Source organism: Panthera leo, chromosome A1, assembly GCF_018350215.1.
Source record: "Panthera leo isolate Ple1 chromosome A1, P.leo_Ple1_pat1.1, whole genome shotgun sequence".
Classification (NCBI taxonomy): Eukaryota; Metazoa; Chordata; class Mammalia; order Carnivora; family Felidae; genus Panthera; species Panthera leo.
The window spans coordinates 24,996,873-25,016,330 of record NC_056679.1 but is presented as its reverse complement, the minus strand read 5'-3'; the positions used below and the strand labels follow the sequence as shown (position 1 = coordinate 25,016,330).

At 49.4% G+C, this 19,458-nt stretch overlaps 2 protein-coding genes across 2 annotated transcripts in view; one reads left to right on the top strand and one right to left on the bottom strand.

Moving 5' to 3' along the window:
• LOC122209164 overlaps nucleotides 1-19,458 on the top strand; it is a 65,172-nt gene that overhangs the window by 34,771 nt on the left and 10,943 nt on the right. The gene's annotated exons all lie outside the window — the stretch shown is intronic.
• SIAH3 (siah E3 ubiquitin protein ligase family member 3) overlaps nucleotides 779-19,458 on the bottom strand; it is a 68,243-nt gene continuing 49,563 nt past the window's right edge. Inside the window, exon 2 of the mRNA XM_042921019.1 lies at nucleotides 779-1,447. Within this exon, the coding sequence (XP_042776953.1) occupies nucleotides 779-1,447 (669 nt within the window). The remainder of the gene's footprint in view (nucleotides 1,448-19,458) is intronic.

The window sequence follows — 19,458 nt, the reverse complement described above, 5'->3', positions numbered from 1 at the left end:
GAGGTTTTCACAAAATCACAAAAACCAAGAGGACTTTGATTCCAGAGCAAGAAACCATGGCCCAGGCCGACAGGAAGCCCACAGCAGCCCGCCCAACAGAGGGTTCAGCATCTGTGCACCCCCTCGAGCCCCAGGATCAAACCGGAGGGCTCATGGCGTCGTGGTACCTCCAGCCCGGTTCCCTGGCCTTCAGAGGTGATGCCACGTCCTCGTGTCCAGGCAGCTTAGCCCTGACCCTAAGGTTCCTGGGAAGCTGTCAGAGTTGCGTCTGGTTGGTCTGGAATACACCTCAGAGCTGGCCAGGTCCCCTTCCCCAACCTGCTGTCCTCACACAGTTCAGGGCTGGCTTGGTCCAAAATAGACTGAAAAGAGAAGGAAGAAATGATTGGGACACCAAATCTCCTTTCAACCCCAACGGTCCGCTTTGCGGTCTCGGTGGCTTTCGCTCAATGGGGGAGCAGCGGAGGAGGGACCTGGGGGTGGCAGGAAATAACCCTCCTGATCAAAGTGGATTAGAAATGCTCTAGAAAACTCTAGCAACAAATCAGGACAAACATCACACCAAGGTCTTGAATCACAGGATGTTTACCTACTAAAATGCCCATGGCAGACAAAGACTAAGTACCACAAAGTACCTGAGACAAAAAAAAAGAAGGGAGGGAAGGAGGGAGAAGAATAAAAAGGAGCCTGGGGTCCCGGCAACCCGGGATCCCAGGGCCACAGGCAGAGTGTCTTGGCGGAGGGGGGGCCGTGTGGGAACGTCCGTTGGCCTCTGGCTTCACACCTCGACTTCTGCGGAGCAGACCTTGGCGGCGGTGATGGCGATGCCGATGGCGAGGCTGCCGTTGTCGGAGAAGAGCTGGGCCAGGGAGGTGTTGAGGACGAGGCAGTCCCCATCGGTGATCACCGAGTCCACGCACTCGAGCACGGACCGGGGGGTGGCCTCCCACTTGAGACGCCGGTGGTTTCTGTTGAGCTCCAGGCGGTAGGTGAAGCAGTCGGCCTGGGTGGGGGTCCCGATCAGCATCATGGTGGCAAAGAACTGGGGGTGCCCTTCGTGCCTCTCCTGTTTCCTGAGCACCAGCAGGAAGTGGTGGCCGAGGCAGGAGTGCATGATGATCCAGTCGGCTGGGGCGGGGAGGTGCATGTCCGTGGCCAGGAAGACTATCTCCGCTCCCTGAAGGATGTCAACCCTGTGCATCTGCCGCAGGTGGGGCACCACCACCTCCAGGTGGCCTTCCCACTGGCAGGAGAACAAGGGGCACATGCAGGGTGTCACCTGGGCGGCGTGCAGCCCCGCCTCCTGGTGGCGGAGGTGGTGGGGGCGGGCGTGGTGGCGGAGGTGGTGGTGGGGGCGGTGGGGGCGGTGGTGGTGGGTGAGGTGGTGAGGGGGGAAGCCGCCTTGCTCTGGTGCGCTCTGAGTGACGGCGCGTCGGCTGGACACATACTGCGGGAGAGAGGAGAGTGTTAGTGGCTGAGGCCAGTCCCTCAGCCTGGCTGAGGCTCCCCAGGTTCTGCCAAGAGTGGAAAGCAGGCGGCGAAAGCTTTGTTTCTTAAAAAAAAAAAAAAAAAACAAAAAAACCAAGGGGCGGGGGCTTCCCCGGGTGGCTGGGTCGGTTGAACATCCGACTCTTGATTTCGGCTCCGGTCACCATCTCACAGTTCGTGAGTTCGAGCCCCACGTTGGGCTGGCCGTGCAGCGCCTGCTGGGGATTCCCTGTCTCCCTCTCTGCATGCCTTCGCTGCTCCCCTGAGCACACCATGCGTTCTCTCTCTTTCTCTCTTTCTCAAAATAAATAAATATTAAAACCACCACCCCACCAGAAACGAGGGGAAACTGCCAGCCTGTTCTCCAAAGTGGCAGCACCGTTTTATATTCCCGTCGGCCGGGTAAGAGGATTCCAGTGTCTCCCCGTCCTCGCCAACACTTGTGATTATCCGATTTGACAGATGCTTTCATGAGGCACAGTTAACTTGTTCTGAAGGTCTTGCCAGATCTAGGTGCTGAGACATTGTTAGATCTTCTCCACGTCGTGTCATTTTGGTATAGGATCTAAATTGTGCCAATTAAAAACGGAAGCTCCCGCGAAAAATTCCTTTCGCGAAGAAGATATTTTCCAAAGCTAACAGCATGTTAAAAAAAAAAAAAACAAAAACAAACCCCTAAAAAAAAAAATGAGGTAGATGCCTTGGGTGGTTGAGATTCTGAAACTTCAGTCCAAGAAAAGACAATATTTATGTCTTTCTGATTCCTTAACAAAATACTGAAACAAATAGGCAATTTCCCCCTTCAACGTGCATTATGATGGTCATTAGTCATAAAGACAAAAAGCAATTTTTTTTTTTGCTTTTTTAATACCGCTAATATTTTTGTGCAGGCATTAGAAGCCAATGGAATTCCTCCCCTCCCTTTCTTATCATTGATATTATTATATTTTTTTACGTTTAATTATTTATTTTGAGAGAGAGAGAGAGAGAGAGAGAGAGGGAGAGAGACAATCCCAGGCGGCTCCGCACTGTCGGCACAGAGCCCGACGTGGGGCTCGAACTCACGAACTGTGAGATCATGACCAGAGCTGAAATCATGAGCCGGCCGCCTAACCGACTGAGCCACCCAGGCGCCCCCATTGCTATTCTTATTAGAACAACGCTGCGGTAAGTGCCTGTTTGTCCTTCCAGTGCTGCCAGGGGTTGTGCCGTCTTGGGTGCCCTCCCCTGGGTCCTCAGGGGTTGTGCTGTGTTGGGTGCCCTCCCCTGGGTCCTCAGGGGTTGTGCCGTGTTGGGTGCCCTCCCCTGGGTCCTCAGGAGGGATGCAGAGCTGATGATGTGCAACTTGGGCCACAGTTCCCAGGGAGGGAGCCTCATCTGTGACTCCCGGGACTTCGCCCTTACCCCCGATCGCCCGCCCCCCCCCCCCCCCCCCAGCGAGCACATTTCTGCCCTGTTCCAGGCTCACTGCTCCAGAGCAGCTTCCCAGGGGCTCAATGCGAGGAAGCCTCCACCCCGAGACTCTCCCGATCCTTTGTTCCTCGTGGCAGTGTGTCCACAAACACCCGCCCCTGCCCCAGGAGCTGTGATGGCTCTTTCTGATCAGGTATCAGTAAACACTGATTGAATACCTTCTCTGGCTGGACCGTGAGGGTGCTTAGGGGGATCAGCTGTGAGCAGGATGAACTGTGTTTCTGGCTGTGGGTGGCAGAGACATCAGCGTGCGCCTCATTAATTGTGATTTTCGCAAGGGTCCTCCCTGTGACCCGAGGACTATGGTTCCTATTTTTCAGTTGAAGAAACCGGCTTCCGTGGTAGCGTGCCCAAGGTTACAAAGCTTGGCCGTTTTGACACCCCCCTGACTCTGAACACGGCAGCCCTGCTCCCCCCCCTTCTCCCTCCCTGAAGCTCTCCCTGCTTCCAGCTCCTCCTCCATTCCTGGAGTTCCAGCTCGGGTTCCTTGAATTAGCCTGCGGGACCGGGGCCGTGCAGTGAGGTGGCACCTCGTGGGGCGCTCAGGGCACGAGGCCATCCCCGGGCAGCCGGCCTCTGGGCGGAACTCAGGCACCATGTCCCTTGTGCCCTGGGTCTCCAAGCCCTATCAGGACTGCAGGTGCCTTTGGACCCTTGCCTCCTCCTCTCGGTTCCTTTCATCCCCAATGTGGAGAGTTTGAGGGTGAAGGTCTGCCTTCTGACTCGTGCCACTGTGGCTGCCAGGGTGCCCATCTCCCTGGGCTCGAGGATGGCTAATGGTGGAGACCTGGCTGGCTTCCCTTTCTTTAGGGTATCCTGGGCCCCACCCCCCTCCACTGCGTATACACCCCCCACATGGTGTGCGGGTTGCCCTGTGGCCCGGGTGACTTAGAGGCGGGCATTGCACCAGCTCTGCTCTGGGGTTGTTAGCTCCAGCTGCCAGTTTCTGTGCCCTGCCCGGGGACGGCAGCCGACCTGGGGCGTGCGCCACAGGGGCCTTTCCGTGGTTCCTGCGGTGTTCCTGGGCGGAAGCGGAGGGGCAGCGTGCCGTCACCCATCCTGCACCCCTGCCAGGCCCAAGAGGGGGGCTGTGTTCCAGAATCCTGCTAGTGATGGGTCTGACTTCCTCTTTCGTGTTAAATATAGGAAAGGGGACTGACTAGTAGGTAACCTCTGCTAAGAATTAGGCACTTGGAAAGTTGGTATTTTTTTGCATAATTACTTCATTTAATTTTTCACAGGAAAGATCAATTCCTCTTTATTTTTTTAATTTTTTTTAACGTTTATTTATTTTTGAGACAGAGAGAGATAGAGCATGAACAGGGGAGGGTCAGAGAGAGAGGGAGACACAGAATCCGAAACAGGCTCCAGGCTCTGAGCTGTCAGCACAGAGCCCGATGCGGGGCTCGAACTCATGGACCGTGAGATCGTGACCTGAGTGGATGTCGGACGCTTAACCAACCGAGCCACCCAGGCGCCCCGATCAATTCCTCTTTAAAAAACAAATGAAAAACTTAAATCTGGCTTAGCTCCTACCTGCCTGCTGGTGGCATGTACCATTCAGTCAGTAGGAGAAGGGGAGTTTCTCATATCCCTTGGGAACGTACAAAAGCCCAGGGCTCGCACACTGTCGGCCACATGCCAGGGTCCCCCCAGGTCTTTCCAACAGACTCAGGCCTGGCAGTGGGGTTCGTCTGCTGGGCTCAAGAGGACCGGTCTCGGCCTCTCACGGAAAGCCCCAGACGCGGTCCCCTCTCCCAGCCTCTGAGAAGCTCCTCTCTCTCACTTTGTCTTTACAACAATCACTAGAGAAACATATTATATTTGTCTTGCAGATGAAGAAACCTAGAGATGTTGAGTCTCTTGCCCAAGGTGACGTGACTCATAAGGGATGCCACTGGGAACAGAGCCCAGATCAGTCAAAGGTGACAGAGATCAGAGTCTGTGATGATCACAGGCTGGATGTCGGCAGACTCTATTCTGTTTCACTGTTTATTTGTCCCGTAGCCCTGATTAAGTCAGTTTCCCTATCAACAAAATATTTATCTCAGAGGGTTGTTTGGGGATCGAAGGAAATAATGCTTGTGAGACAGCTTTAATAACTACATCAAATTATTACAAGTATTGCAATACTTGTTATTAAGTATTACATCAAGATGGCATTTCCCTTTAGATGTGGATTTGGGTGATTACTTCCGGTGGCCTTCTGCCTCAGTCCATGCCTGCCTGTGTCTGTCCTGGCCAGATGATCTTTGCACTTGGGCAGCACTCTGGACTGAACACAGGCCAACATAAGGGCCTGGAAACCCCAACATTGCACTTGGCCTGGGGCCTCCTGTCCCAACACAGACCCATGATGGCAGAACATCCTGAAATTCCCATCGCAGAAATGGGTCTCTGGGGGTCCTGGCAGAGATGGAGAAGAGGTGGCCGTGGTGCCGGAGAGCAGCCAGAGGCGGCAAGATATCACCGGTGCTCAGGGGAAGTCATTAAGGGGCCCAAGAGACACAGCTTCCTGCGGTAGAGCGCTCCTGCGCGCTCAGGATGGGGCCGGTGGTAAGTCCCACTCTTGTCCAACCAGAGGACCTTAGCAACGGCCCTTCCACCTTGCTTCCTTGCTTCCTTCGGCCTCATCTTCCACTAGCCTTTTCATTTTTTAATTGCTGCTGGGTGACAAAGCCCAGGGCACAATCTGAAGCCACTGAAGTGAATGACTATGCAAATAGAGTAGGACACTATCAACTCAGGGAGCCCCTGCAATCGCTGTGCGCCAAGAAGGCTCTAGGAATAAACCCAGCCTTAATTCTTCCCCTTCTTCCTGCTCCATTTTCTGATGCAAAATATGTTTCGTTTAAACGATCTTCGGGTGAGTGAGGTCACAGGGTTTCTGGCAGGGAGAAAGGATTCTTTTAATTGGCAAATGCTAATCGTTTTGGAAAATGAATTCTAATCTTCCCATCTAATACAGTGGATGTGTGAGTAATTACTTTCCTTCACTAAACTGTTAATGCAACATTAGTGATTACGCTAATTAAAACTAATGAACTCTTACAGGCTGATAAACTCCTCAGTCAGTCAGCAGATGCCTTCCTCCCATTGGCTGTATTTAACTTCCCATTTGGAAGAGAGATCTTGAATTAACCTTTAGAATAATGTGTAAAATTGGGTTTAGAAGTGTTAGGCTTTATGGACTGGGTATAATTCTTTCCCCAAGCATTAGTGAGACCATTTCCACTGAGGGTGTAATTGAATTTAAAAAACGCCTTCCTTAATTTGATCAGCCACACTCCTATGGTTGGTAATGGCTCTCTCTCCAAATCCTGGCCTCCAAAGAGGACAACTGCCCCTGGAAAATCTCATGACCCTTTCTGCTCTCTGTGGCCAGCAAGCCCTGCTTGCTACTGTATTTCAGCTGGGGGAGGGTTTGCACCCAATTTCAAATGACAGGCATTTGCTTAGACTTTGCTCACGCAAAGTCTCTTTTATGAGAGCAACTTAAGGGGGGTTGTAGGGGAGGGGAGAGCAACATGCTTATCAGTGCGTTTCACACCCAGGGCCGAAAAGCAGGTGGGAGAGGGGGTAAAATTTCAGGGTAGGTATCAGAGTTTGGGGATAACGTCAAGGCCTGCACCAAGTTTGTAATCAGGGCTGCTAAGAAGAGGGAATAATTGTTAGCTACCCCTAGGTCCCACTCTGCAGTGCCTAAAAATTCTCGCTCTTTCCAGGAGGGACAGTCAAGGCTGAAGGCTGAGCGTTGCCTGTTCTATTTTCCCCGGACACCTTGGCCCTTCCCCTCTTTTTGTCAAAACGTACCGTGACTGTAGACGTGCCCACAAAACCCAGGAGGACTCTGGAATGCCTTCCAAGCAGTCAAAAAATAAGCTGAGAGCAGAAAACAACAGCGGGACTCTTGTCACCTGGGATAGAACATCTTCATTAGAGAATGTGTCCCATGCTCCATTTCCCCCAGACTTAGTTATACTTGGGACACAGATGGATGAGATCTTCCTGTGGACAGCATGGTAATGTCCATGATTTTCTTTGAAATATTTTAGTGGGAGGGATGTGGTATAAACGTGTACCTTTTTAACCAGACTGTAGAGGCTATCAGTTCCCTAATCAGGAAGTCACTCTTTGAGGTGATCGTCCAACACTTTAGCAGGAAGGCCACACTCCAGAGATGACAACTGCCATTGCCTCAGTATCCATATTTCTGATCCACACCAGATGCTGCTAATTAACATTTCGCAGAGGCTTTCGTTGGTGAAATTGGTGGTTAGTTAGTCAGAATAACAAAGGCTAGAAATGGACTTGCCTGTATGAAATTCGTGGTTTTCAAGCCATGAAGATCGGTTTAAGTATTGCACAGAGATCCTTCACTGTAGGGGTGGGCCTGGAAGCTTATTCCCTAAACATTGCTGTATCTGGCCACCGAGTCAAGGCCCATCTCTAAGAATACCTGGTTCTTGCCTCCGTTACATCACTGCACACACAGTTTCTTTTACCAATGAGCAAAATTATGTAAATTCAGCAGGGAGACATGGGTTAGCAGACACACAGAAGGCTTGGGCCTTGGGTATATGTATGCCGTTAACTAATTGGAAAAGAGGACAATGAAAATGAAAATTTTGCTGAACCAAACTTTTTTTTTTTTTTAATTTTTTTTTTTTAACATTTATTTATTTTTGAGACAGAGAGAGACAGAGCATGAACGGGGGAGGGTCAGAGAGAGAGGGAGACACAGAATCTGAAACAGGCTCCAGGCTATCAGCCATCAGCACAGAGCCCGACGCGGGGCTGGAACCCACGGACCATGAGATCATGACCTGAGCCGAAGTCGGACGCTCAACCGACTGAGCCACCCAGGCGCCCCTGAACCAAACTTTTTAAGAACCAAGGTCCATGGGCAAAGAGCAGTGAGAGGGGTCCATACACGCGTCTGTACGCACACCAGTCCTATGATTTCGAAAGCCTCTTGACCCGCCTGGTCAGGTATACATCCAGGACAGTCTCACTCTGTGAGGAGCGGGGAAGGAATATGTGGGTGACATTTTGAGAACAAAACCTAGGACTCAGATCTTGAGCCCTCAGGGCCCTTCTTTAGTTCCTAGGCCCTGGCTCTTGGCTGCCCGGGGCTGGTTGATTTATACATAGTTTCCTGCCTTTTGAGAGCCTTCAGGATGGGGACTTGTTGCTCACACGTCCTCACTGCTCACATGGTGCCTGACACGCGATAGATGCTTGATACGTATTTGTGCCATCCATCGGGCTATTAGTGACACCTTCACGTACGAGGATCATGTTGGCTCTTGTCCTTTGTAGCATTTAGGTGGCTCAGCCACAGTCCCGACTGATGTTGTCTGAGACCAATAAGCCTCTGTAAGGTGGATGCCGCCTCTCTCTCTCTGCCCTGTGGAGTCAAGTGGCAGTTAAGACCTGTCCAGCTCACGCTGAAATTACTAGCTCGCGGCCTTCTCTCCTCAGCTGGGGTGGACGCCATTGAGGGCAGGGGCCGTATTTAGTTTGCCCAGTGCCTAGCCCAGTGATGGGCAAATCCAGCACTTGGACGTATCTGGCATCGGGTAAACTCTCCATCAGCTTTTGTTGCTGGAGTAAACGAATGCGTGAATGATGTATAAATGGAACCCTGTTCTGGACCGTATCCTTGGAAAGGCTGTTTGTTTTCAGGTGGAGGCCCTGTCCTGTGCCTTTTATTTTCGGCTGCTACATTCTCAGGAGTGCGTAGGGGTGTGTGTGTGTCCTTGTGAGTCCACGGCTGTGGGCTTATCGGGAAGGTCTCCTGGCAGCCCCTTACCCAGAACCCAGCGGTGATGGGACGCAGAGTAGGCGCGGGGCTCTGGCCAGGAGGAGGACACTGAGGACAGTGCTCAGCTGCTGTCGTAGGCTATAAAATAAAAGACTTGAGGAACAAACTTTTCATGTCAGAGGGGTACTTTATTTGCTTTTACTTTTTTTACAGAGATTACTCTAAGCCTCAGACATTCCTTTTATTAATAGCAGATTGCTCTTTACAAGTTGTTTGAGAAGGACAGGCTGCTCGATCAACCCAGGAAATCTGTCCACTTGCTAGACTGATCTAGACCCACTTTCCCCTCCCATACCTCGGCAAGACCGCTGATGTAGCAAAAGGCTGAATGCACCCATATACTCTTCCGGCTATACCCCTCCTCTTGAGGTGAGGCACTAATGGGTTGTGCCTGCCCGGAGCCCTTGAACCGACCCGTGGAGACCACACTCCAGATAAAGGAGATCCTGTATTCCCTACCAAATGGCTCTAAGTCAACGTCCTGTAGCTGTGCTATTTCTGGGACCCAACATCCAGAAGGTGGACCGTTAGACATGAGATATGGCCCATGGATGACTATTTCGGGGGATATGCACAGAGTTGGGATGTATGGCCTGTGGAGGTTCATTTGCCTTTGCCTGGGACCTGTCACAGTGCCAGACTAAGCCTCATGATGAAGAAAGCGACACAGGCCACTGGCTGGGGGTCGTGGCCATGCAGATCACTCCGAAGGGGGAATTCCTAAAGGGGGAGGATAGAACATATTTTAAGAGTCTCTTACCTTGATTTGTACTCATAAGTATCTGAACTTGGAAGCGTGTGGACCTCCATCTGCACTTTGGCCTTGAGCCCTGCAAACGTCAGGGGTGGGCCTGCAGTCCCACCACGTAGTCGGAGGAGTGCCTGTCCGTCTTCATTTACTCTCTGGCTCTGCCTTTCATCTGCGAGATTTTGAGCCTGCTAATGAGTATTTTGAATCTTGCAGATGAAAGGGCTTTTTCTTAAAAGCAACTTTTCGTGTAGTGACATTTTTATATCTGCATTTGGCAAGCGAAACCCGGTGCCTGGGTGAGCCGTTTAAAGGTTAAAAATAGGGGCCCCTGGGTGGCTCAGTCGGTTAAGCGGCCGACTTCCGCTCAGGTCATGATCTCTCGGTTTGTGGGTTCGAGCCCCGCGTTGGGCTCTGTGCTGACAGCTCAGAGCCTGGAGCCTGCTTCCGATTCTGTGTCTCCCTCTCTCTCTGCCCCTCCCCTGTTCATGCTCTGTCTCTGTCTCAAAAATAAATAAACATTAAAAAAATAATAACAATAATAAAAATAAAGGTTAAAAATAAATGAATCGAAGCCCCGTGAACGTGAGCATCTCCTTAGAAGGAAGGAGGGAGTGACGCAAGGGGGGTGTGCCCAGCCTGCTGGGAGAACCACTTCGCCCAGTCTGCACAAGCTCAGGCTGCGGGCATCAGTGCCGCTCAGGGTTATGGGTACAGTAGGAGCCAGTGCCGGAACCTGGGACGGGGGCCTCTTGCTGAAAATGGCTACGTGCCCACAGGCCGACGTCACAAGTTGTGAGGGGCAGAGGTGTGTCCTCGGTGTTCTCGGACCTTCTGGTGGCCAGGCTGCTCCCCTGGTCTCCAGGGACCCCACAGATTCAGCCTGCTCTGCCAGAGCTCCGTACCTTCCTCATCCTTTTCGCCTGGAGCACCCTTTGTCCTGGCTAAGTTGTATTCCTCCTCGGCGCGTTCCAAACTCTCAATAGGTTGGTCTGTTGCTGGTATATTTCCTTTGTAACACACAACACGCTTATTCAAGGTCCAGGTTTCCTGTTAGACCATGAGGTAAGCTCCAGGTGGGCAGGCATTATATCTGTGTTAACCCCGCTGTATCCCCAGTGACAGTAGCGTAGGAACGTGGTAGGTTCCCCAGAAACATTTTTGGAGAAGATGAATGAACGACCCCTCCCCATTGACCTGTTATACTAGCATAATCTGACCACTTTTCACCATCTGGCTGCTACTCTCCTAGGGCAAATCTCCCTCATTACCTCTCAGGGCTTTACCAGAGCCTCCTGACTAGTTGTCGTGGGGCTGAAAGGTGGACCCCCAAAATAGGTCAACCTCCTAACTTCTGGAACCTGTGAATGTGACTTTATCTGAGCAAAAGGGGGCTTTGCTGATGTAAATAAGTTCAAGATCTTGAGATGAAATCATCCTGGATTATCCAGATAGGCCCTCAGTCTAACGGCAAGCATTCTTAGAAGCGATGGAAGAGGAGACGTAGGCGGAAGAGAAAGCCGCAGAGGAGAAGACCATGTAAAGATCAGGGAAGAAGTTGGAATGATGTGGCCGCAAGCCAAGGAGGAATGCCTGGAGCCACCAGAACCAGAAGAAGCAGTGAAGGATTTTCTCTTAGAGCCTTCAGAGAGGATGTGGCCCTTCAGAGGGGAAGTGACCAGGTCATTTCACCCAAAAGACCAAAACACCTTCCTTCAGAATTTTGGCCTCCAGAACGGTGTGAGAAATTTTCTGTTATTTTGAGCCATCAAGCCGGTGATAATTGTATGGTAGCCCTGGGAAACTAATACATGAGTCTCCCTGTGTCCGTTCTTGCCTCATTCGGACTGTAATTTGTCTCACCAAGTATCTTAATGGGTTTCCATCCCATTCCGAATAAAGCCAAAGATCCCTATCATGGCCACCAAGAGCTGACACACTCTGGCTCCCAGCTAACTCCCTGGCCTCGCCTTTTTCCCACCCATATCCTCCTTGCTCCCTTTGCTCTAAACAATTTACCACTTTTTGTGCGTTAAACGTGCTGTCTACACCTGTCACAGGGCCTTTGCATGATCTCTTTGTTTAGAACACTATCAGATACCCATGCTGGGTCTCTCTCCCACTTCATTTGCAGCGCTGCTCCGCAAATACCTTCAATCTGAGGCTGCCTTCCCTCCCCTTCACTTACAAAAAACCTCTCTCCATCCTCTTACTCTAATTTATTTTGCTCCATGGCATTTATCAACACTATGGAACTATAATGTACATATAGTATAGGTCATATATCTACGCGTGCGCACTGTACTGTCTTCTCTACTGTAATGTAAGTTTCTTGGGACTAGGAACTTGGCTATCTTGGTTAACTACTGTATCTCTAGAACATTATCTGGTACCTAAAAGAGAACAGCAATTTTTTTTTTCTTCAAATGAATGAATAATTTCCTCTTGGTCTTAAGCTCTTCCACCTTAGAGGACCCGAGTGAAGTGTCCCTGTCACTGGAATGTCGATGTGACTGTCGTCATTCCTGACACCCTGCCCCGGTCTCCCCGTCAGAGTTTTGGGCAGCTGTGACTTGCTGGGTTTCTCCCAACCTGTGGCTGCTGAAACCGTGGAACTTCTCGTGTCTGCAGGGAACTAGGAAGGCAATGGAGAGAGGCATTCGTTCGTGTGTGTCCTTGATCCCTGCATCAGTAGTATCTCTGAACTACTGATTTGCAGATTCAGAGTAAGATGTACCAGAAGCATTCCTGAGCTCACTCTAACTTTCAAAGTGGGCTCATGCTTAGGGTCAGGCCTAGCTTACTGTGCATAATGTTAGGCCTGTCCTCCAGGACTTCCTGGCCCGTCCATCCTGGCTCCCAGCCTCCAGATTTCCCACCACTGATGAATTCACGCCCGCACACTGTCCTCCTCAAAGGCTTCTAGGCCCATCATGTCCAGGCTGTGAGAGAAGCAGAGGTTCTCTGCATGCCTAGGACCCCCAGAACTAGGAATTCTGGTTTCCTCCCTGAGAACTCGCCTCTTTCCTGGATGATTAAGACTGGGAACTGCTTCACTGTCAGGGAACACTGTCTACACACAGGCATGGATATGGCCTCTAGTCCTTCCGGGATGATCGTCAACTCACAATCCATACGCTAATACCAGAAATGCACAGATCTAGAGCAGAGGACCAGGTCGTTTCACACAAAAGACCATCTTTTGACAGCAGGCTAAATTCCCAAATAATGATCTTTAGCAGATTAGGCCTCCCTATAAGCTTGTCCTTAAAATAGGAACTGTGTCATTTGATCAAGAGTAGATGGCAAGTTGGTGCTACAGAGTGGAAAGAAAACATATTTGAAGCCTGACAAACTTGGAAATGAATCCTGGCTTTGCTACTAAAACCCGTGAGACTGTGGACTCGTTAATTAACCTCCCTGTCCTTCAGTTTCTTTATAAGGTGGGGATTATGATGCCATAGGGTTGAAGTGAGGACTGAATGAGATGCAAAGTACATTGTATAGTATCTGCCCCCAAGTAAGGAGATATCCTTACCTAAGTTATCATTGTGTTCACTACTATTATCTTTATCTGGCTAGTGGATGGAGATGTGAGCTAAGGAAATTCACTCTGCGTAATTCCTAGGCCCATAGCTGAGTTAGATGAAGTCGTAAAAACACCAAAGCCCTTCCAAATCTCCTGTAAAGCTCCCTGAAAATTCTCACCTGAGACCGGTGTTTTCACTAGCAAAAGCCTTTTACTATTTCCATCTCATCACTGGCCAATGGATGCTGGTTGCAACGTAGAGAGAGGTTTAATGTGTGTAAAGAGCCCAGCTTAGTGCTTGGAACATCGGTGGACCTCAGTAAATGATTACTGTCACCTTCATCATCGTCGTCATCCGCTAGCATTTTGGTCAATGCAATGCTGCTACAAAGTTTAATCCTACAAGCAGGTCTGGCCCTTGGTCCTCCCACCTTTCCCACCTGCTCATCCCTCTTTGCTCCACTGAGGGTCTCTTTTTGAGGCCCGTCACCGTGCTGGCACGGCCTGAATGGCACTGGGTAGGTTGTGCCTTCCCTTGAGACCAGCTCCCTGCCTAGGAGCGATCTCATACTTTCTATATCTTTAAAGCCTGTTTCCTGAGGGAAGTTTGCCCTGTGTGTCTTTCTGTTTCCCCAGAGCCTCCGATCCACGCTGCCCATGGCAGTGATATTCATGATGGTTTGTACCATCATTATAACACCTAAGCAGGCCTGATATGTGGAAGAGTCCCTGAAAGGGACAAAGGTATGGCCACACCACAATGGCTCAAATGAAACAGACCAACAGTACCAAGTGTTGGCAAGGGTGCGGAGCAATTGAAACTCTCATACACCTGCTCATGGGCGTGTACAATGATACAATCACTTGGGGAATTTTTTTTTTTTTTTTTCAGTATCCGTTGAAGCTAAATCTGTGCCAGCTCCTTTGACTCAGCAATCCCACCCCTGGGCATATACGTGTGGGGAAACAATTCTTCATTGATCTCTTCCATTTTTTGCATATCTTGCAAGTGAAGCACTGAATGTCCTTTATTCCAGACTATGTTTTCAAGGATGTTTTTATAGTGAACAGCCTTGAAATATAGAGTTAGTGATTCTTTGGAGTGAAGGGCCAGTTTGCTTATAGCCTTGGGACACAGATAGCATATCTTCTTTCGGGATTGAGGGCAGGTGTGTTTGCTGTACATTTTAAGAGACTTGGGTTCCCTAAGCTTTTGTAATAATGCAACATACTGTGTGTGCAGACCTCATCTGGCCCTCTCTGCATAACCCTGTGGGAATTGAGTTTCAAAGAACTGGTGCAAAAATGTGAATGCCTTAAGACAGTCTCTTCAGCAAGTGGTGCTGGGAAAACTGGACAGCAACATGCAGAACAATGAACCTGAACCACTTTCTTACACCATACACAAAGGTAAACTCAAAATCGTTGAAAGATCTCAATGTAAGACAGGAAGCCATCAAAATCCTCGAGAAGAAAGTAGGCAAAAACCTCTTTGATCTTGCCCGCAGCAACTTCCTACTCAGCACATCTCCAGAGGCAAGGGAAACAAAAGTAAAAATGAACTACTGGGACCTCATCAAAATAAAAAGCTTCTGCACAGCAAAGGAAACAATCAGCAAAACTAAAAGGCAACCAACAGAATGGGAGAAGATATTTATTTGCAAACGACATATCAGATACTAACATATCAGGGTTAGTATCCAAAATCTATAAAGAACTTCTCAAACTCAACACCCAAAAAACAGATAATCCAGTGAAGAAATGGGCAAAAGACATGAATAGACACTTCTCCAAAGTAGACATCCAGATGGCCAACCGACACATGAAAAAAATGCTCAACAATCACTCATCATCAGGGAATACAAATCAAAACCACAATGAGATACCACCTTACACCTGTCAGAATGACTAACATTAACAACTCAGGCAACAACAGATGTTGGCGAGGATGCCGAGAAAGAGGATCTCTTTTGCACTGCTGGTGGGAATGCAAGCTGGTGCAGCCACTCTGGAAAACAGTATGGAGGTTCCTCAAAAAACTAAAAATAGAACTACCCTGTGACCCAGCAATTGCACTACTAGGCATTTATCCATGGGATACAGGTGTGCTGTTTCGAAGGGACACATGCACCCCTATGTTTATAGCAGCACTATCAACAACAGCCAAAGAATGGAAAGAACCCAAATGTCCATCGATGGATGAATGGATAAAGAAGATGTGGTATATATATATATATATATATATATATATATATATACACACACACACACACACACACACACACACACACAATGGAGTATTACTTGGCAATCAAAAAGAGTGAAATCTTGCCATTTGCAACTATGTGGATGGAACTGGAGTGTATCATGCTAAGTGAAGTTAGAGAAAGACAAAAATCATATGACTTCACTCACATGAGGACTTTCAGAGACAAAACAGATGAACATAAGGGAAGGGAAGCAAAAATAATATAAACACAGGGAGGGGGACAAAACAGAAGAGACTCATAAATATGGAGAACAAACTGAGGGTTACTGGAGGGGAGGGGGGATGGGCTGAATGGGTAAGGGGCATTAAGGAATCTACTCCTGAAATCATTGTTGCACTCTATGCTAACTTGGATGTAAGTTTAAAAAACCAATTAAATGAAAATTAAAAATAAAATAAAAACCACCTAAATGCCCTTTAAATGGCTACATTATGGTACATTCACACAATGGAATGCTACACAGCTATAGCAAGACAATGATTTCCGCAGCACACAACAATAGGAATAAACTTCAAAAATAAGTTGGATAAAGAAAAACTAGACACAGGAGAGGACACACGTAATAATTCTATTTGTAAGAAGTTCAAAAGCGTGCAAAACTATGGTGACAGAGGCTTGAACAGCGGTTAGCTTTGTGTGGGGGCCTGTTGACTGGGAACAGACGTGCGGGACACTCTCTTGGGCTGTGCACATTTTAACTCTCGATCTAGGCGGTGGTTCTATGGATGCACACACACACACGCACGTATAAATCCACCAAGATATTGCTAAAGGTCTGTGCACTTCGCTGTATACTCTACGTGGACAAACGAACAAAGGAAAGAAGGGAGTGGTGCATGTGGCCATTGTCTCTAGGTCACTGTTAAACGGGCACATTGTACAAAGTTTAAGGGAGAGCTCTAGAAACCTTTTCTTTCATTTCTCCAGGTGCTCATTTGACCCATGGATTGGTCTGGTTGCCCGTGACGCTAATAGCTAGGGGATTGGAAGCTGGGGATGGGAGTCACAGCAGGGACGGGCCCTGGACTCAGCAGGTGGGCTTGCGGCTGCCATTCCTAGGGCGACGCAGGGCCTCGAACCCGGAGGAAAAGCAGTTGAAGGTATTCACAGTCATGCCTGGAGTGGTGCAGGCCCAGCCCTTTGGTTCTAGGGCAGAAGCCCCCTCTCTGAGCCTAGATTAAGGGGCTGAGGACTGAAACTTGTACCACAGCATGTCAGTGGGTTAGCGGAGGCTAACTGTGGGCTGAATACAGGCTCCCTCCCTCTCTGCAGTGTGGTTCTCCTCACCCCAGTTGAGGACCAGCACCACCGCCCCGCCCCGTTGAGAAGCGGCTGACAGCTCTGAGTAAATCCCCGTAAGCGAGGGGGCAGGTGTTTTATTGACTCTAAAGCTTTCTCAGTAGCTGGGTACATATTTAATAAAAATCTTAGGCTTCGGGGGAAGACATGGGAAGGCAGAAGGGAGAACGGTTGCCCTCTGGGCTTGGGAGGTTAGCAGTCTGGCCAGTCCCTAATAACTCATTCATCCAATATTCATCTTTTAAGTTATTACAGTCACCATGTGTCTCTAAGGAACACGTTTATTAGTGTCCACTAAGATAATTAGCCCGACGTACTTCAAGGCAACTGACATTGTTCCCGTAAGTGCATTTCTTTCCAGATTTCTCCATGGCTGCCTTTCCACGTTGGGCCTGTTGTGTTCGTATTTCTCCCATAGTCCCCAGTGGAGGGTGCTCACTTTCTACTGTTGTCCCAGACTCTCCAGCCGGCCCAAGGGGAAGGAGACTGAGAATCCACCTGCGGCCTAGGATTCTTGCAACCTGCACAACGCCTGCAGCTTGGGTTACATCTAGGATCACCCCAGGGGCTGGGCTTGCCTCCTATCATCAGTCTGCTTTTCCCCATGCTCTAGGGGAATGTTGTAGAAGGGAAGGCATTTGTGGAGCTCTGAGCGATCCAAAGCACCTGCTTTTGTGCCCTGCACGTGTATAAATCCCAGAGCATCTCTCGTAGTTTCACAAACTGCAAAGCTCCTTTCACAGCGGGCTAGACCGGCGCGCCTGAAACACTGCAGTGTGCACACGACCCCCCTGGGCGTCCTGTGCAAGCGCAGACTCTGATTCAGCAGGTCTGGGCCGGGGCTGACGTGCTGCATTTCTAACCAGCCTGCGTGTCAGCGCTGCTGGGGCACAGACTCCACTTGGAGGAGGGGGAGCCAGACCGGCTCTTCTCTGCCCACTTACGGCCTGCCGGGCATCCCTTTTGGAATCAGATAGAGGATTCTTAACGACCGCAGACATTCCTCTTAACTCTGACACTTTAACAACCTCCAACCCTCGCAGGTTCCAGAGTACCTTCCCGGAATCGGCTGCCCGATTCCACACAAGACACTGTTTCGTTTGTCAGTCCTCACGGTCCCCGTGCCCAGAGCTTGGAGCACAGACTGACTTCACAGGAGGGGAAGGAAGGAAGCAAAACTCCGAGGGAATTTTTAAGCACAGAATGGGAAGGTGGTTTATCTTCTTTCTTTTCACTGTATTTAAAGTCATTCTTTCAGAGAGCTTAGCTTTAATTAATAAGTCCTTTACTTTTACGGCTGCCTGCAGTTTCCTACTATTTAGTTAAATTGGGTTTTCACGTTCAGAAGTTCAAAGCAGCTTCCTCCTCTTCGTTTTAAGGAGTAATACATAAACAAACATCACTCTCTTCAGCGGCATCCATCGAGTCCCACACTGTTCTGCTGTTACATGGTGAATTCATTCGTTCATTCCCTCATTCGTTTATTTCACAAATATGTATTGAGCAGCAACTATGTGCTGTTGGTGGGGGGGGGGGGTGGTGGGGATAAAATGGTGAACAAAGCAAACAGGGTCCCTGTTGTCACAAAGCAGGTTTTTCTAGTAAGGACAGCAGATGCTTTCAGAGGTCAGGAAGGCCTTTGTAGAGAATGGTCAGGGTGGCTTCCTCTCCAGTTTCTGGCAGAGGATTGAGTGCAAGTTGCCCTGTCCTTTTTTGCTTTCTCTTCTATTTCTTAAAAAATGTTTGTTTATTTTGAGAGAGAGACAGGGAGAGAAAATCCCACGCAGGCTCTTCACTGTCAGTGCCGAGCCTCACAGGGGGCTTGATCTCACAACCCTGAGGTCATGACCTGAACTGAAATCAGAGTTGGACACTTAACCGACTGAGCCACCCAGGTGCCCCTCGCTTTCTCTTCTCTTAATGTCGAACCCAGCGGGAGGAGAGGGAAGGGCAGAGGGAAAAGAAGGAAGCCTTGGATGAGGGGTGAGGAAGGAGCTAGGATCTACTTTAGAGTCAAGAAAGTGACTGAGCTCTGTGTAAATTACCTGTAAGGAGGGCGGAGTTTGGAAGGAACTTCATCTTCCTCCCCATCCCTTCCCCTATGCCACCACTGTCAAAAGATTCTTCCATGAATCCAATAGTGGAGAATATTTCAGAAGGAAGATAAATTGCTAATGGCACGAAAGCGTTCCTCCATAAAACACAGGAGTGACAAGTCCTCAATCCTCGCCCTGCTAATGTACCAACCTCATGACAGGAAGCCAACATGAGAGGAATTTTCCTCAATTTCTCCGCATTACTAGAATTCAGTATTTGCACAGCACTTGATCTTGGCCAAGCGCTTAACAGTCATTCCCTGGCTCATCGTCGCAAGGCTTGATGAACAGACCTCAGGATACAACCTACATTTCCTCGTGTTGGCTAAGAAAGGGAGTGGAGGCAGAGAGTGTGTGTGACGGGGACAGGGCAGGGGCACATGGAAAGGAGGCTCATGGAGAAAGGAGATGTGGTCTCTGTCCTTCCACTTCTTATGAAACCAAGAGCAGCTCTTTTCACCTTTCCAGGACTTGGTGTTCATAACTGTAAAATGAGAACACGAATACTTGCCTCCCCTCCTACGGGAGACTGAGGAATGTGTTAAAATGTGCTGTAAAGAGTGAAGTGCATTTGGAGGGAGGTATTATATGGATGCAAATCATGGAAAGGCATGCCCCCAAACACACAGCTGTCCTGACTCACACCTGCTGAGGGCCTGTGCTAACCACATCACACACATCGTGTCATTTAATCCTCCTCTGGGCTCCCGGAGGTGGATGCCACGGTC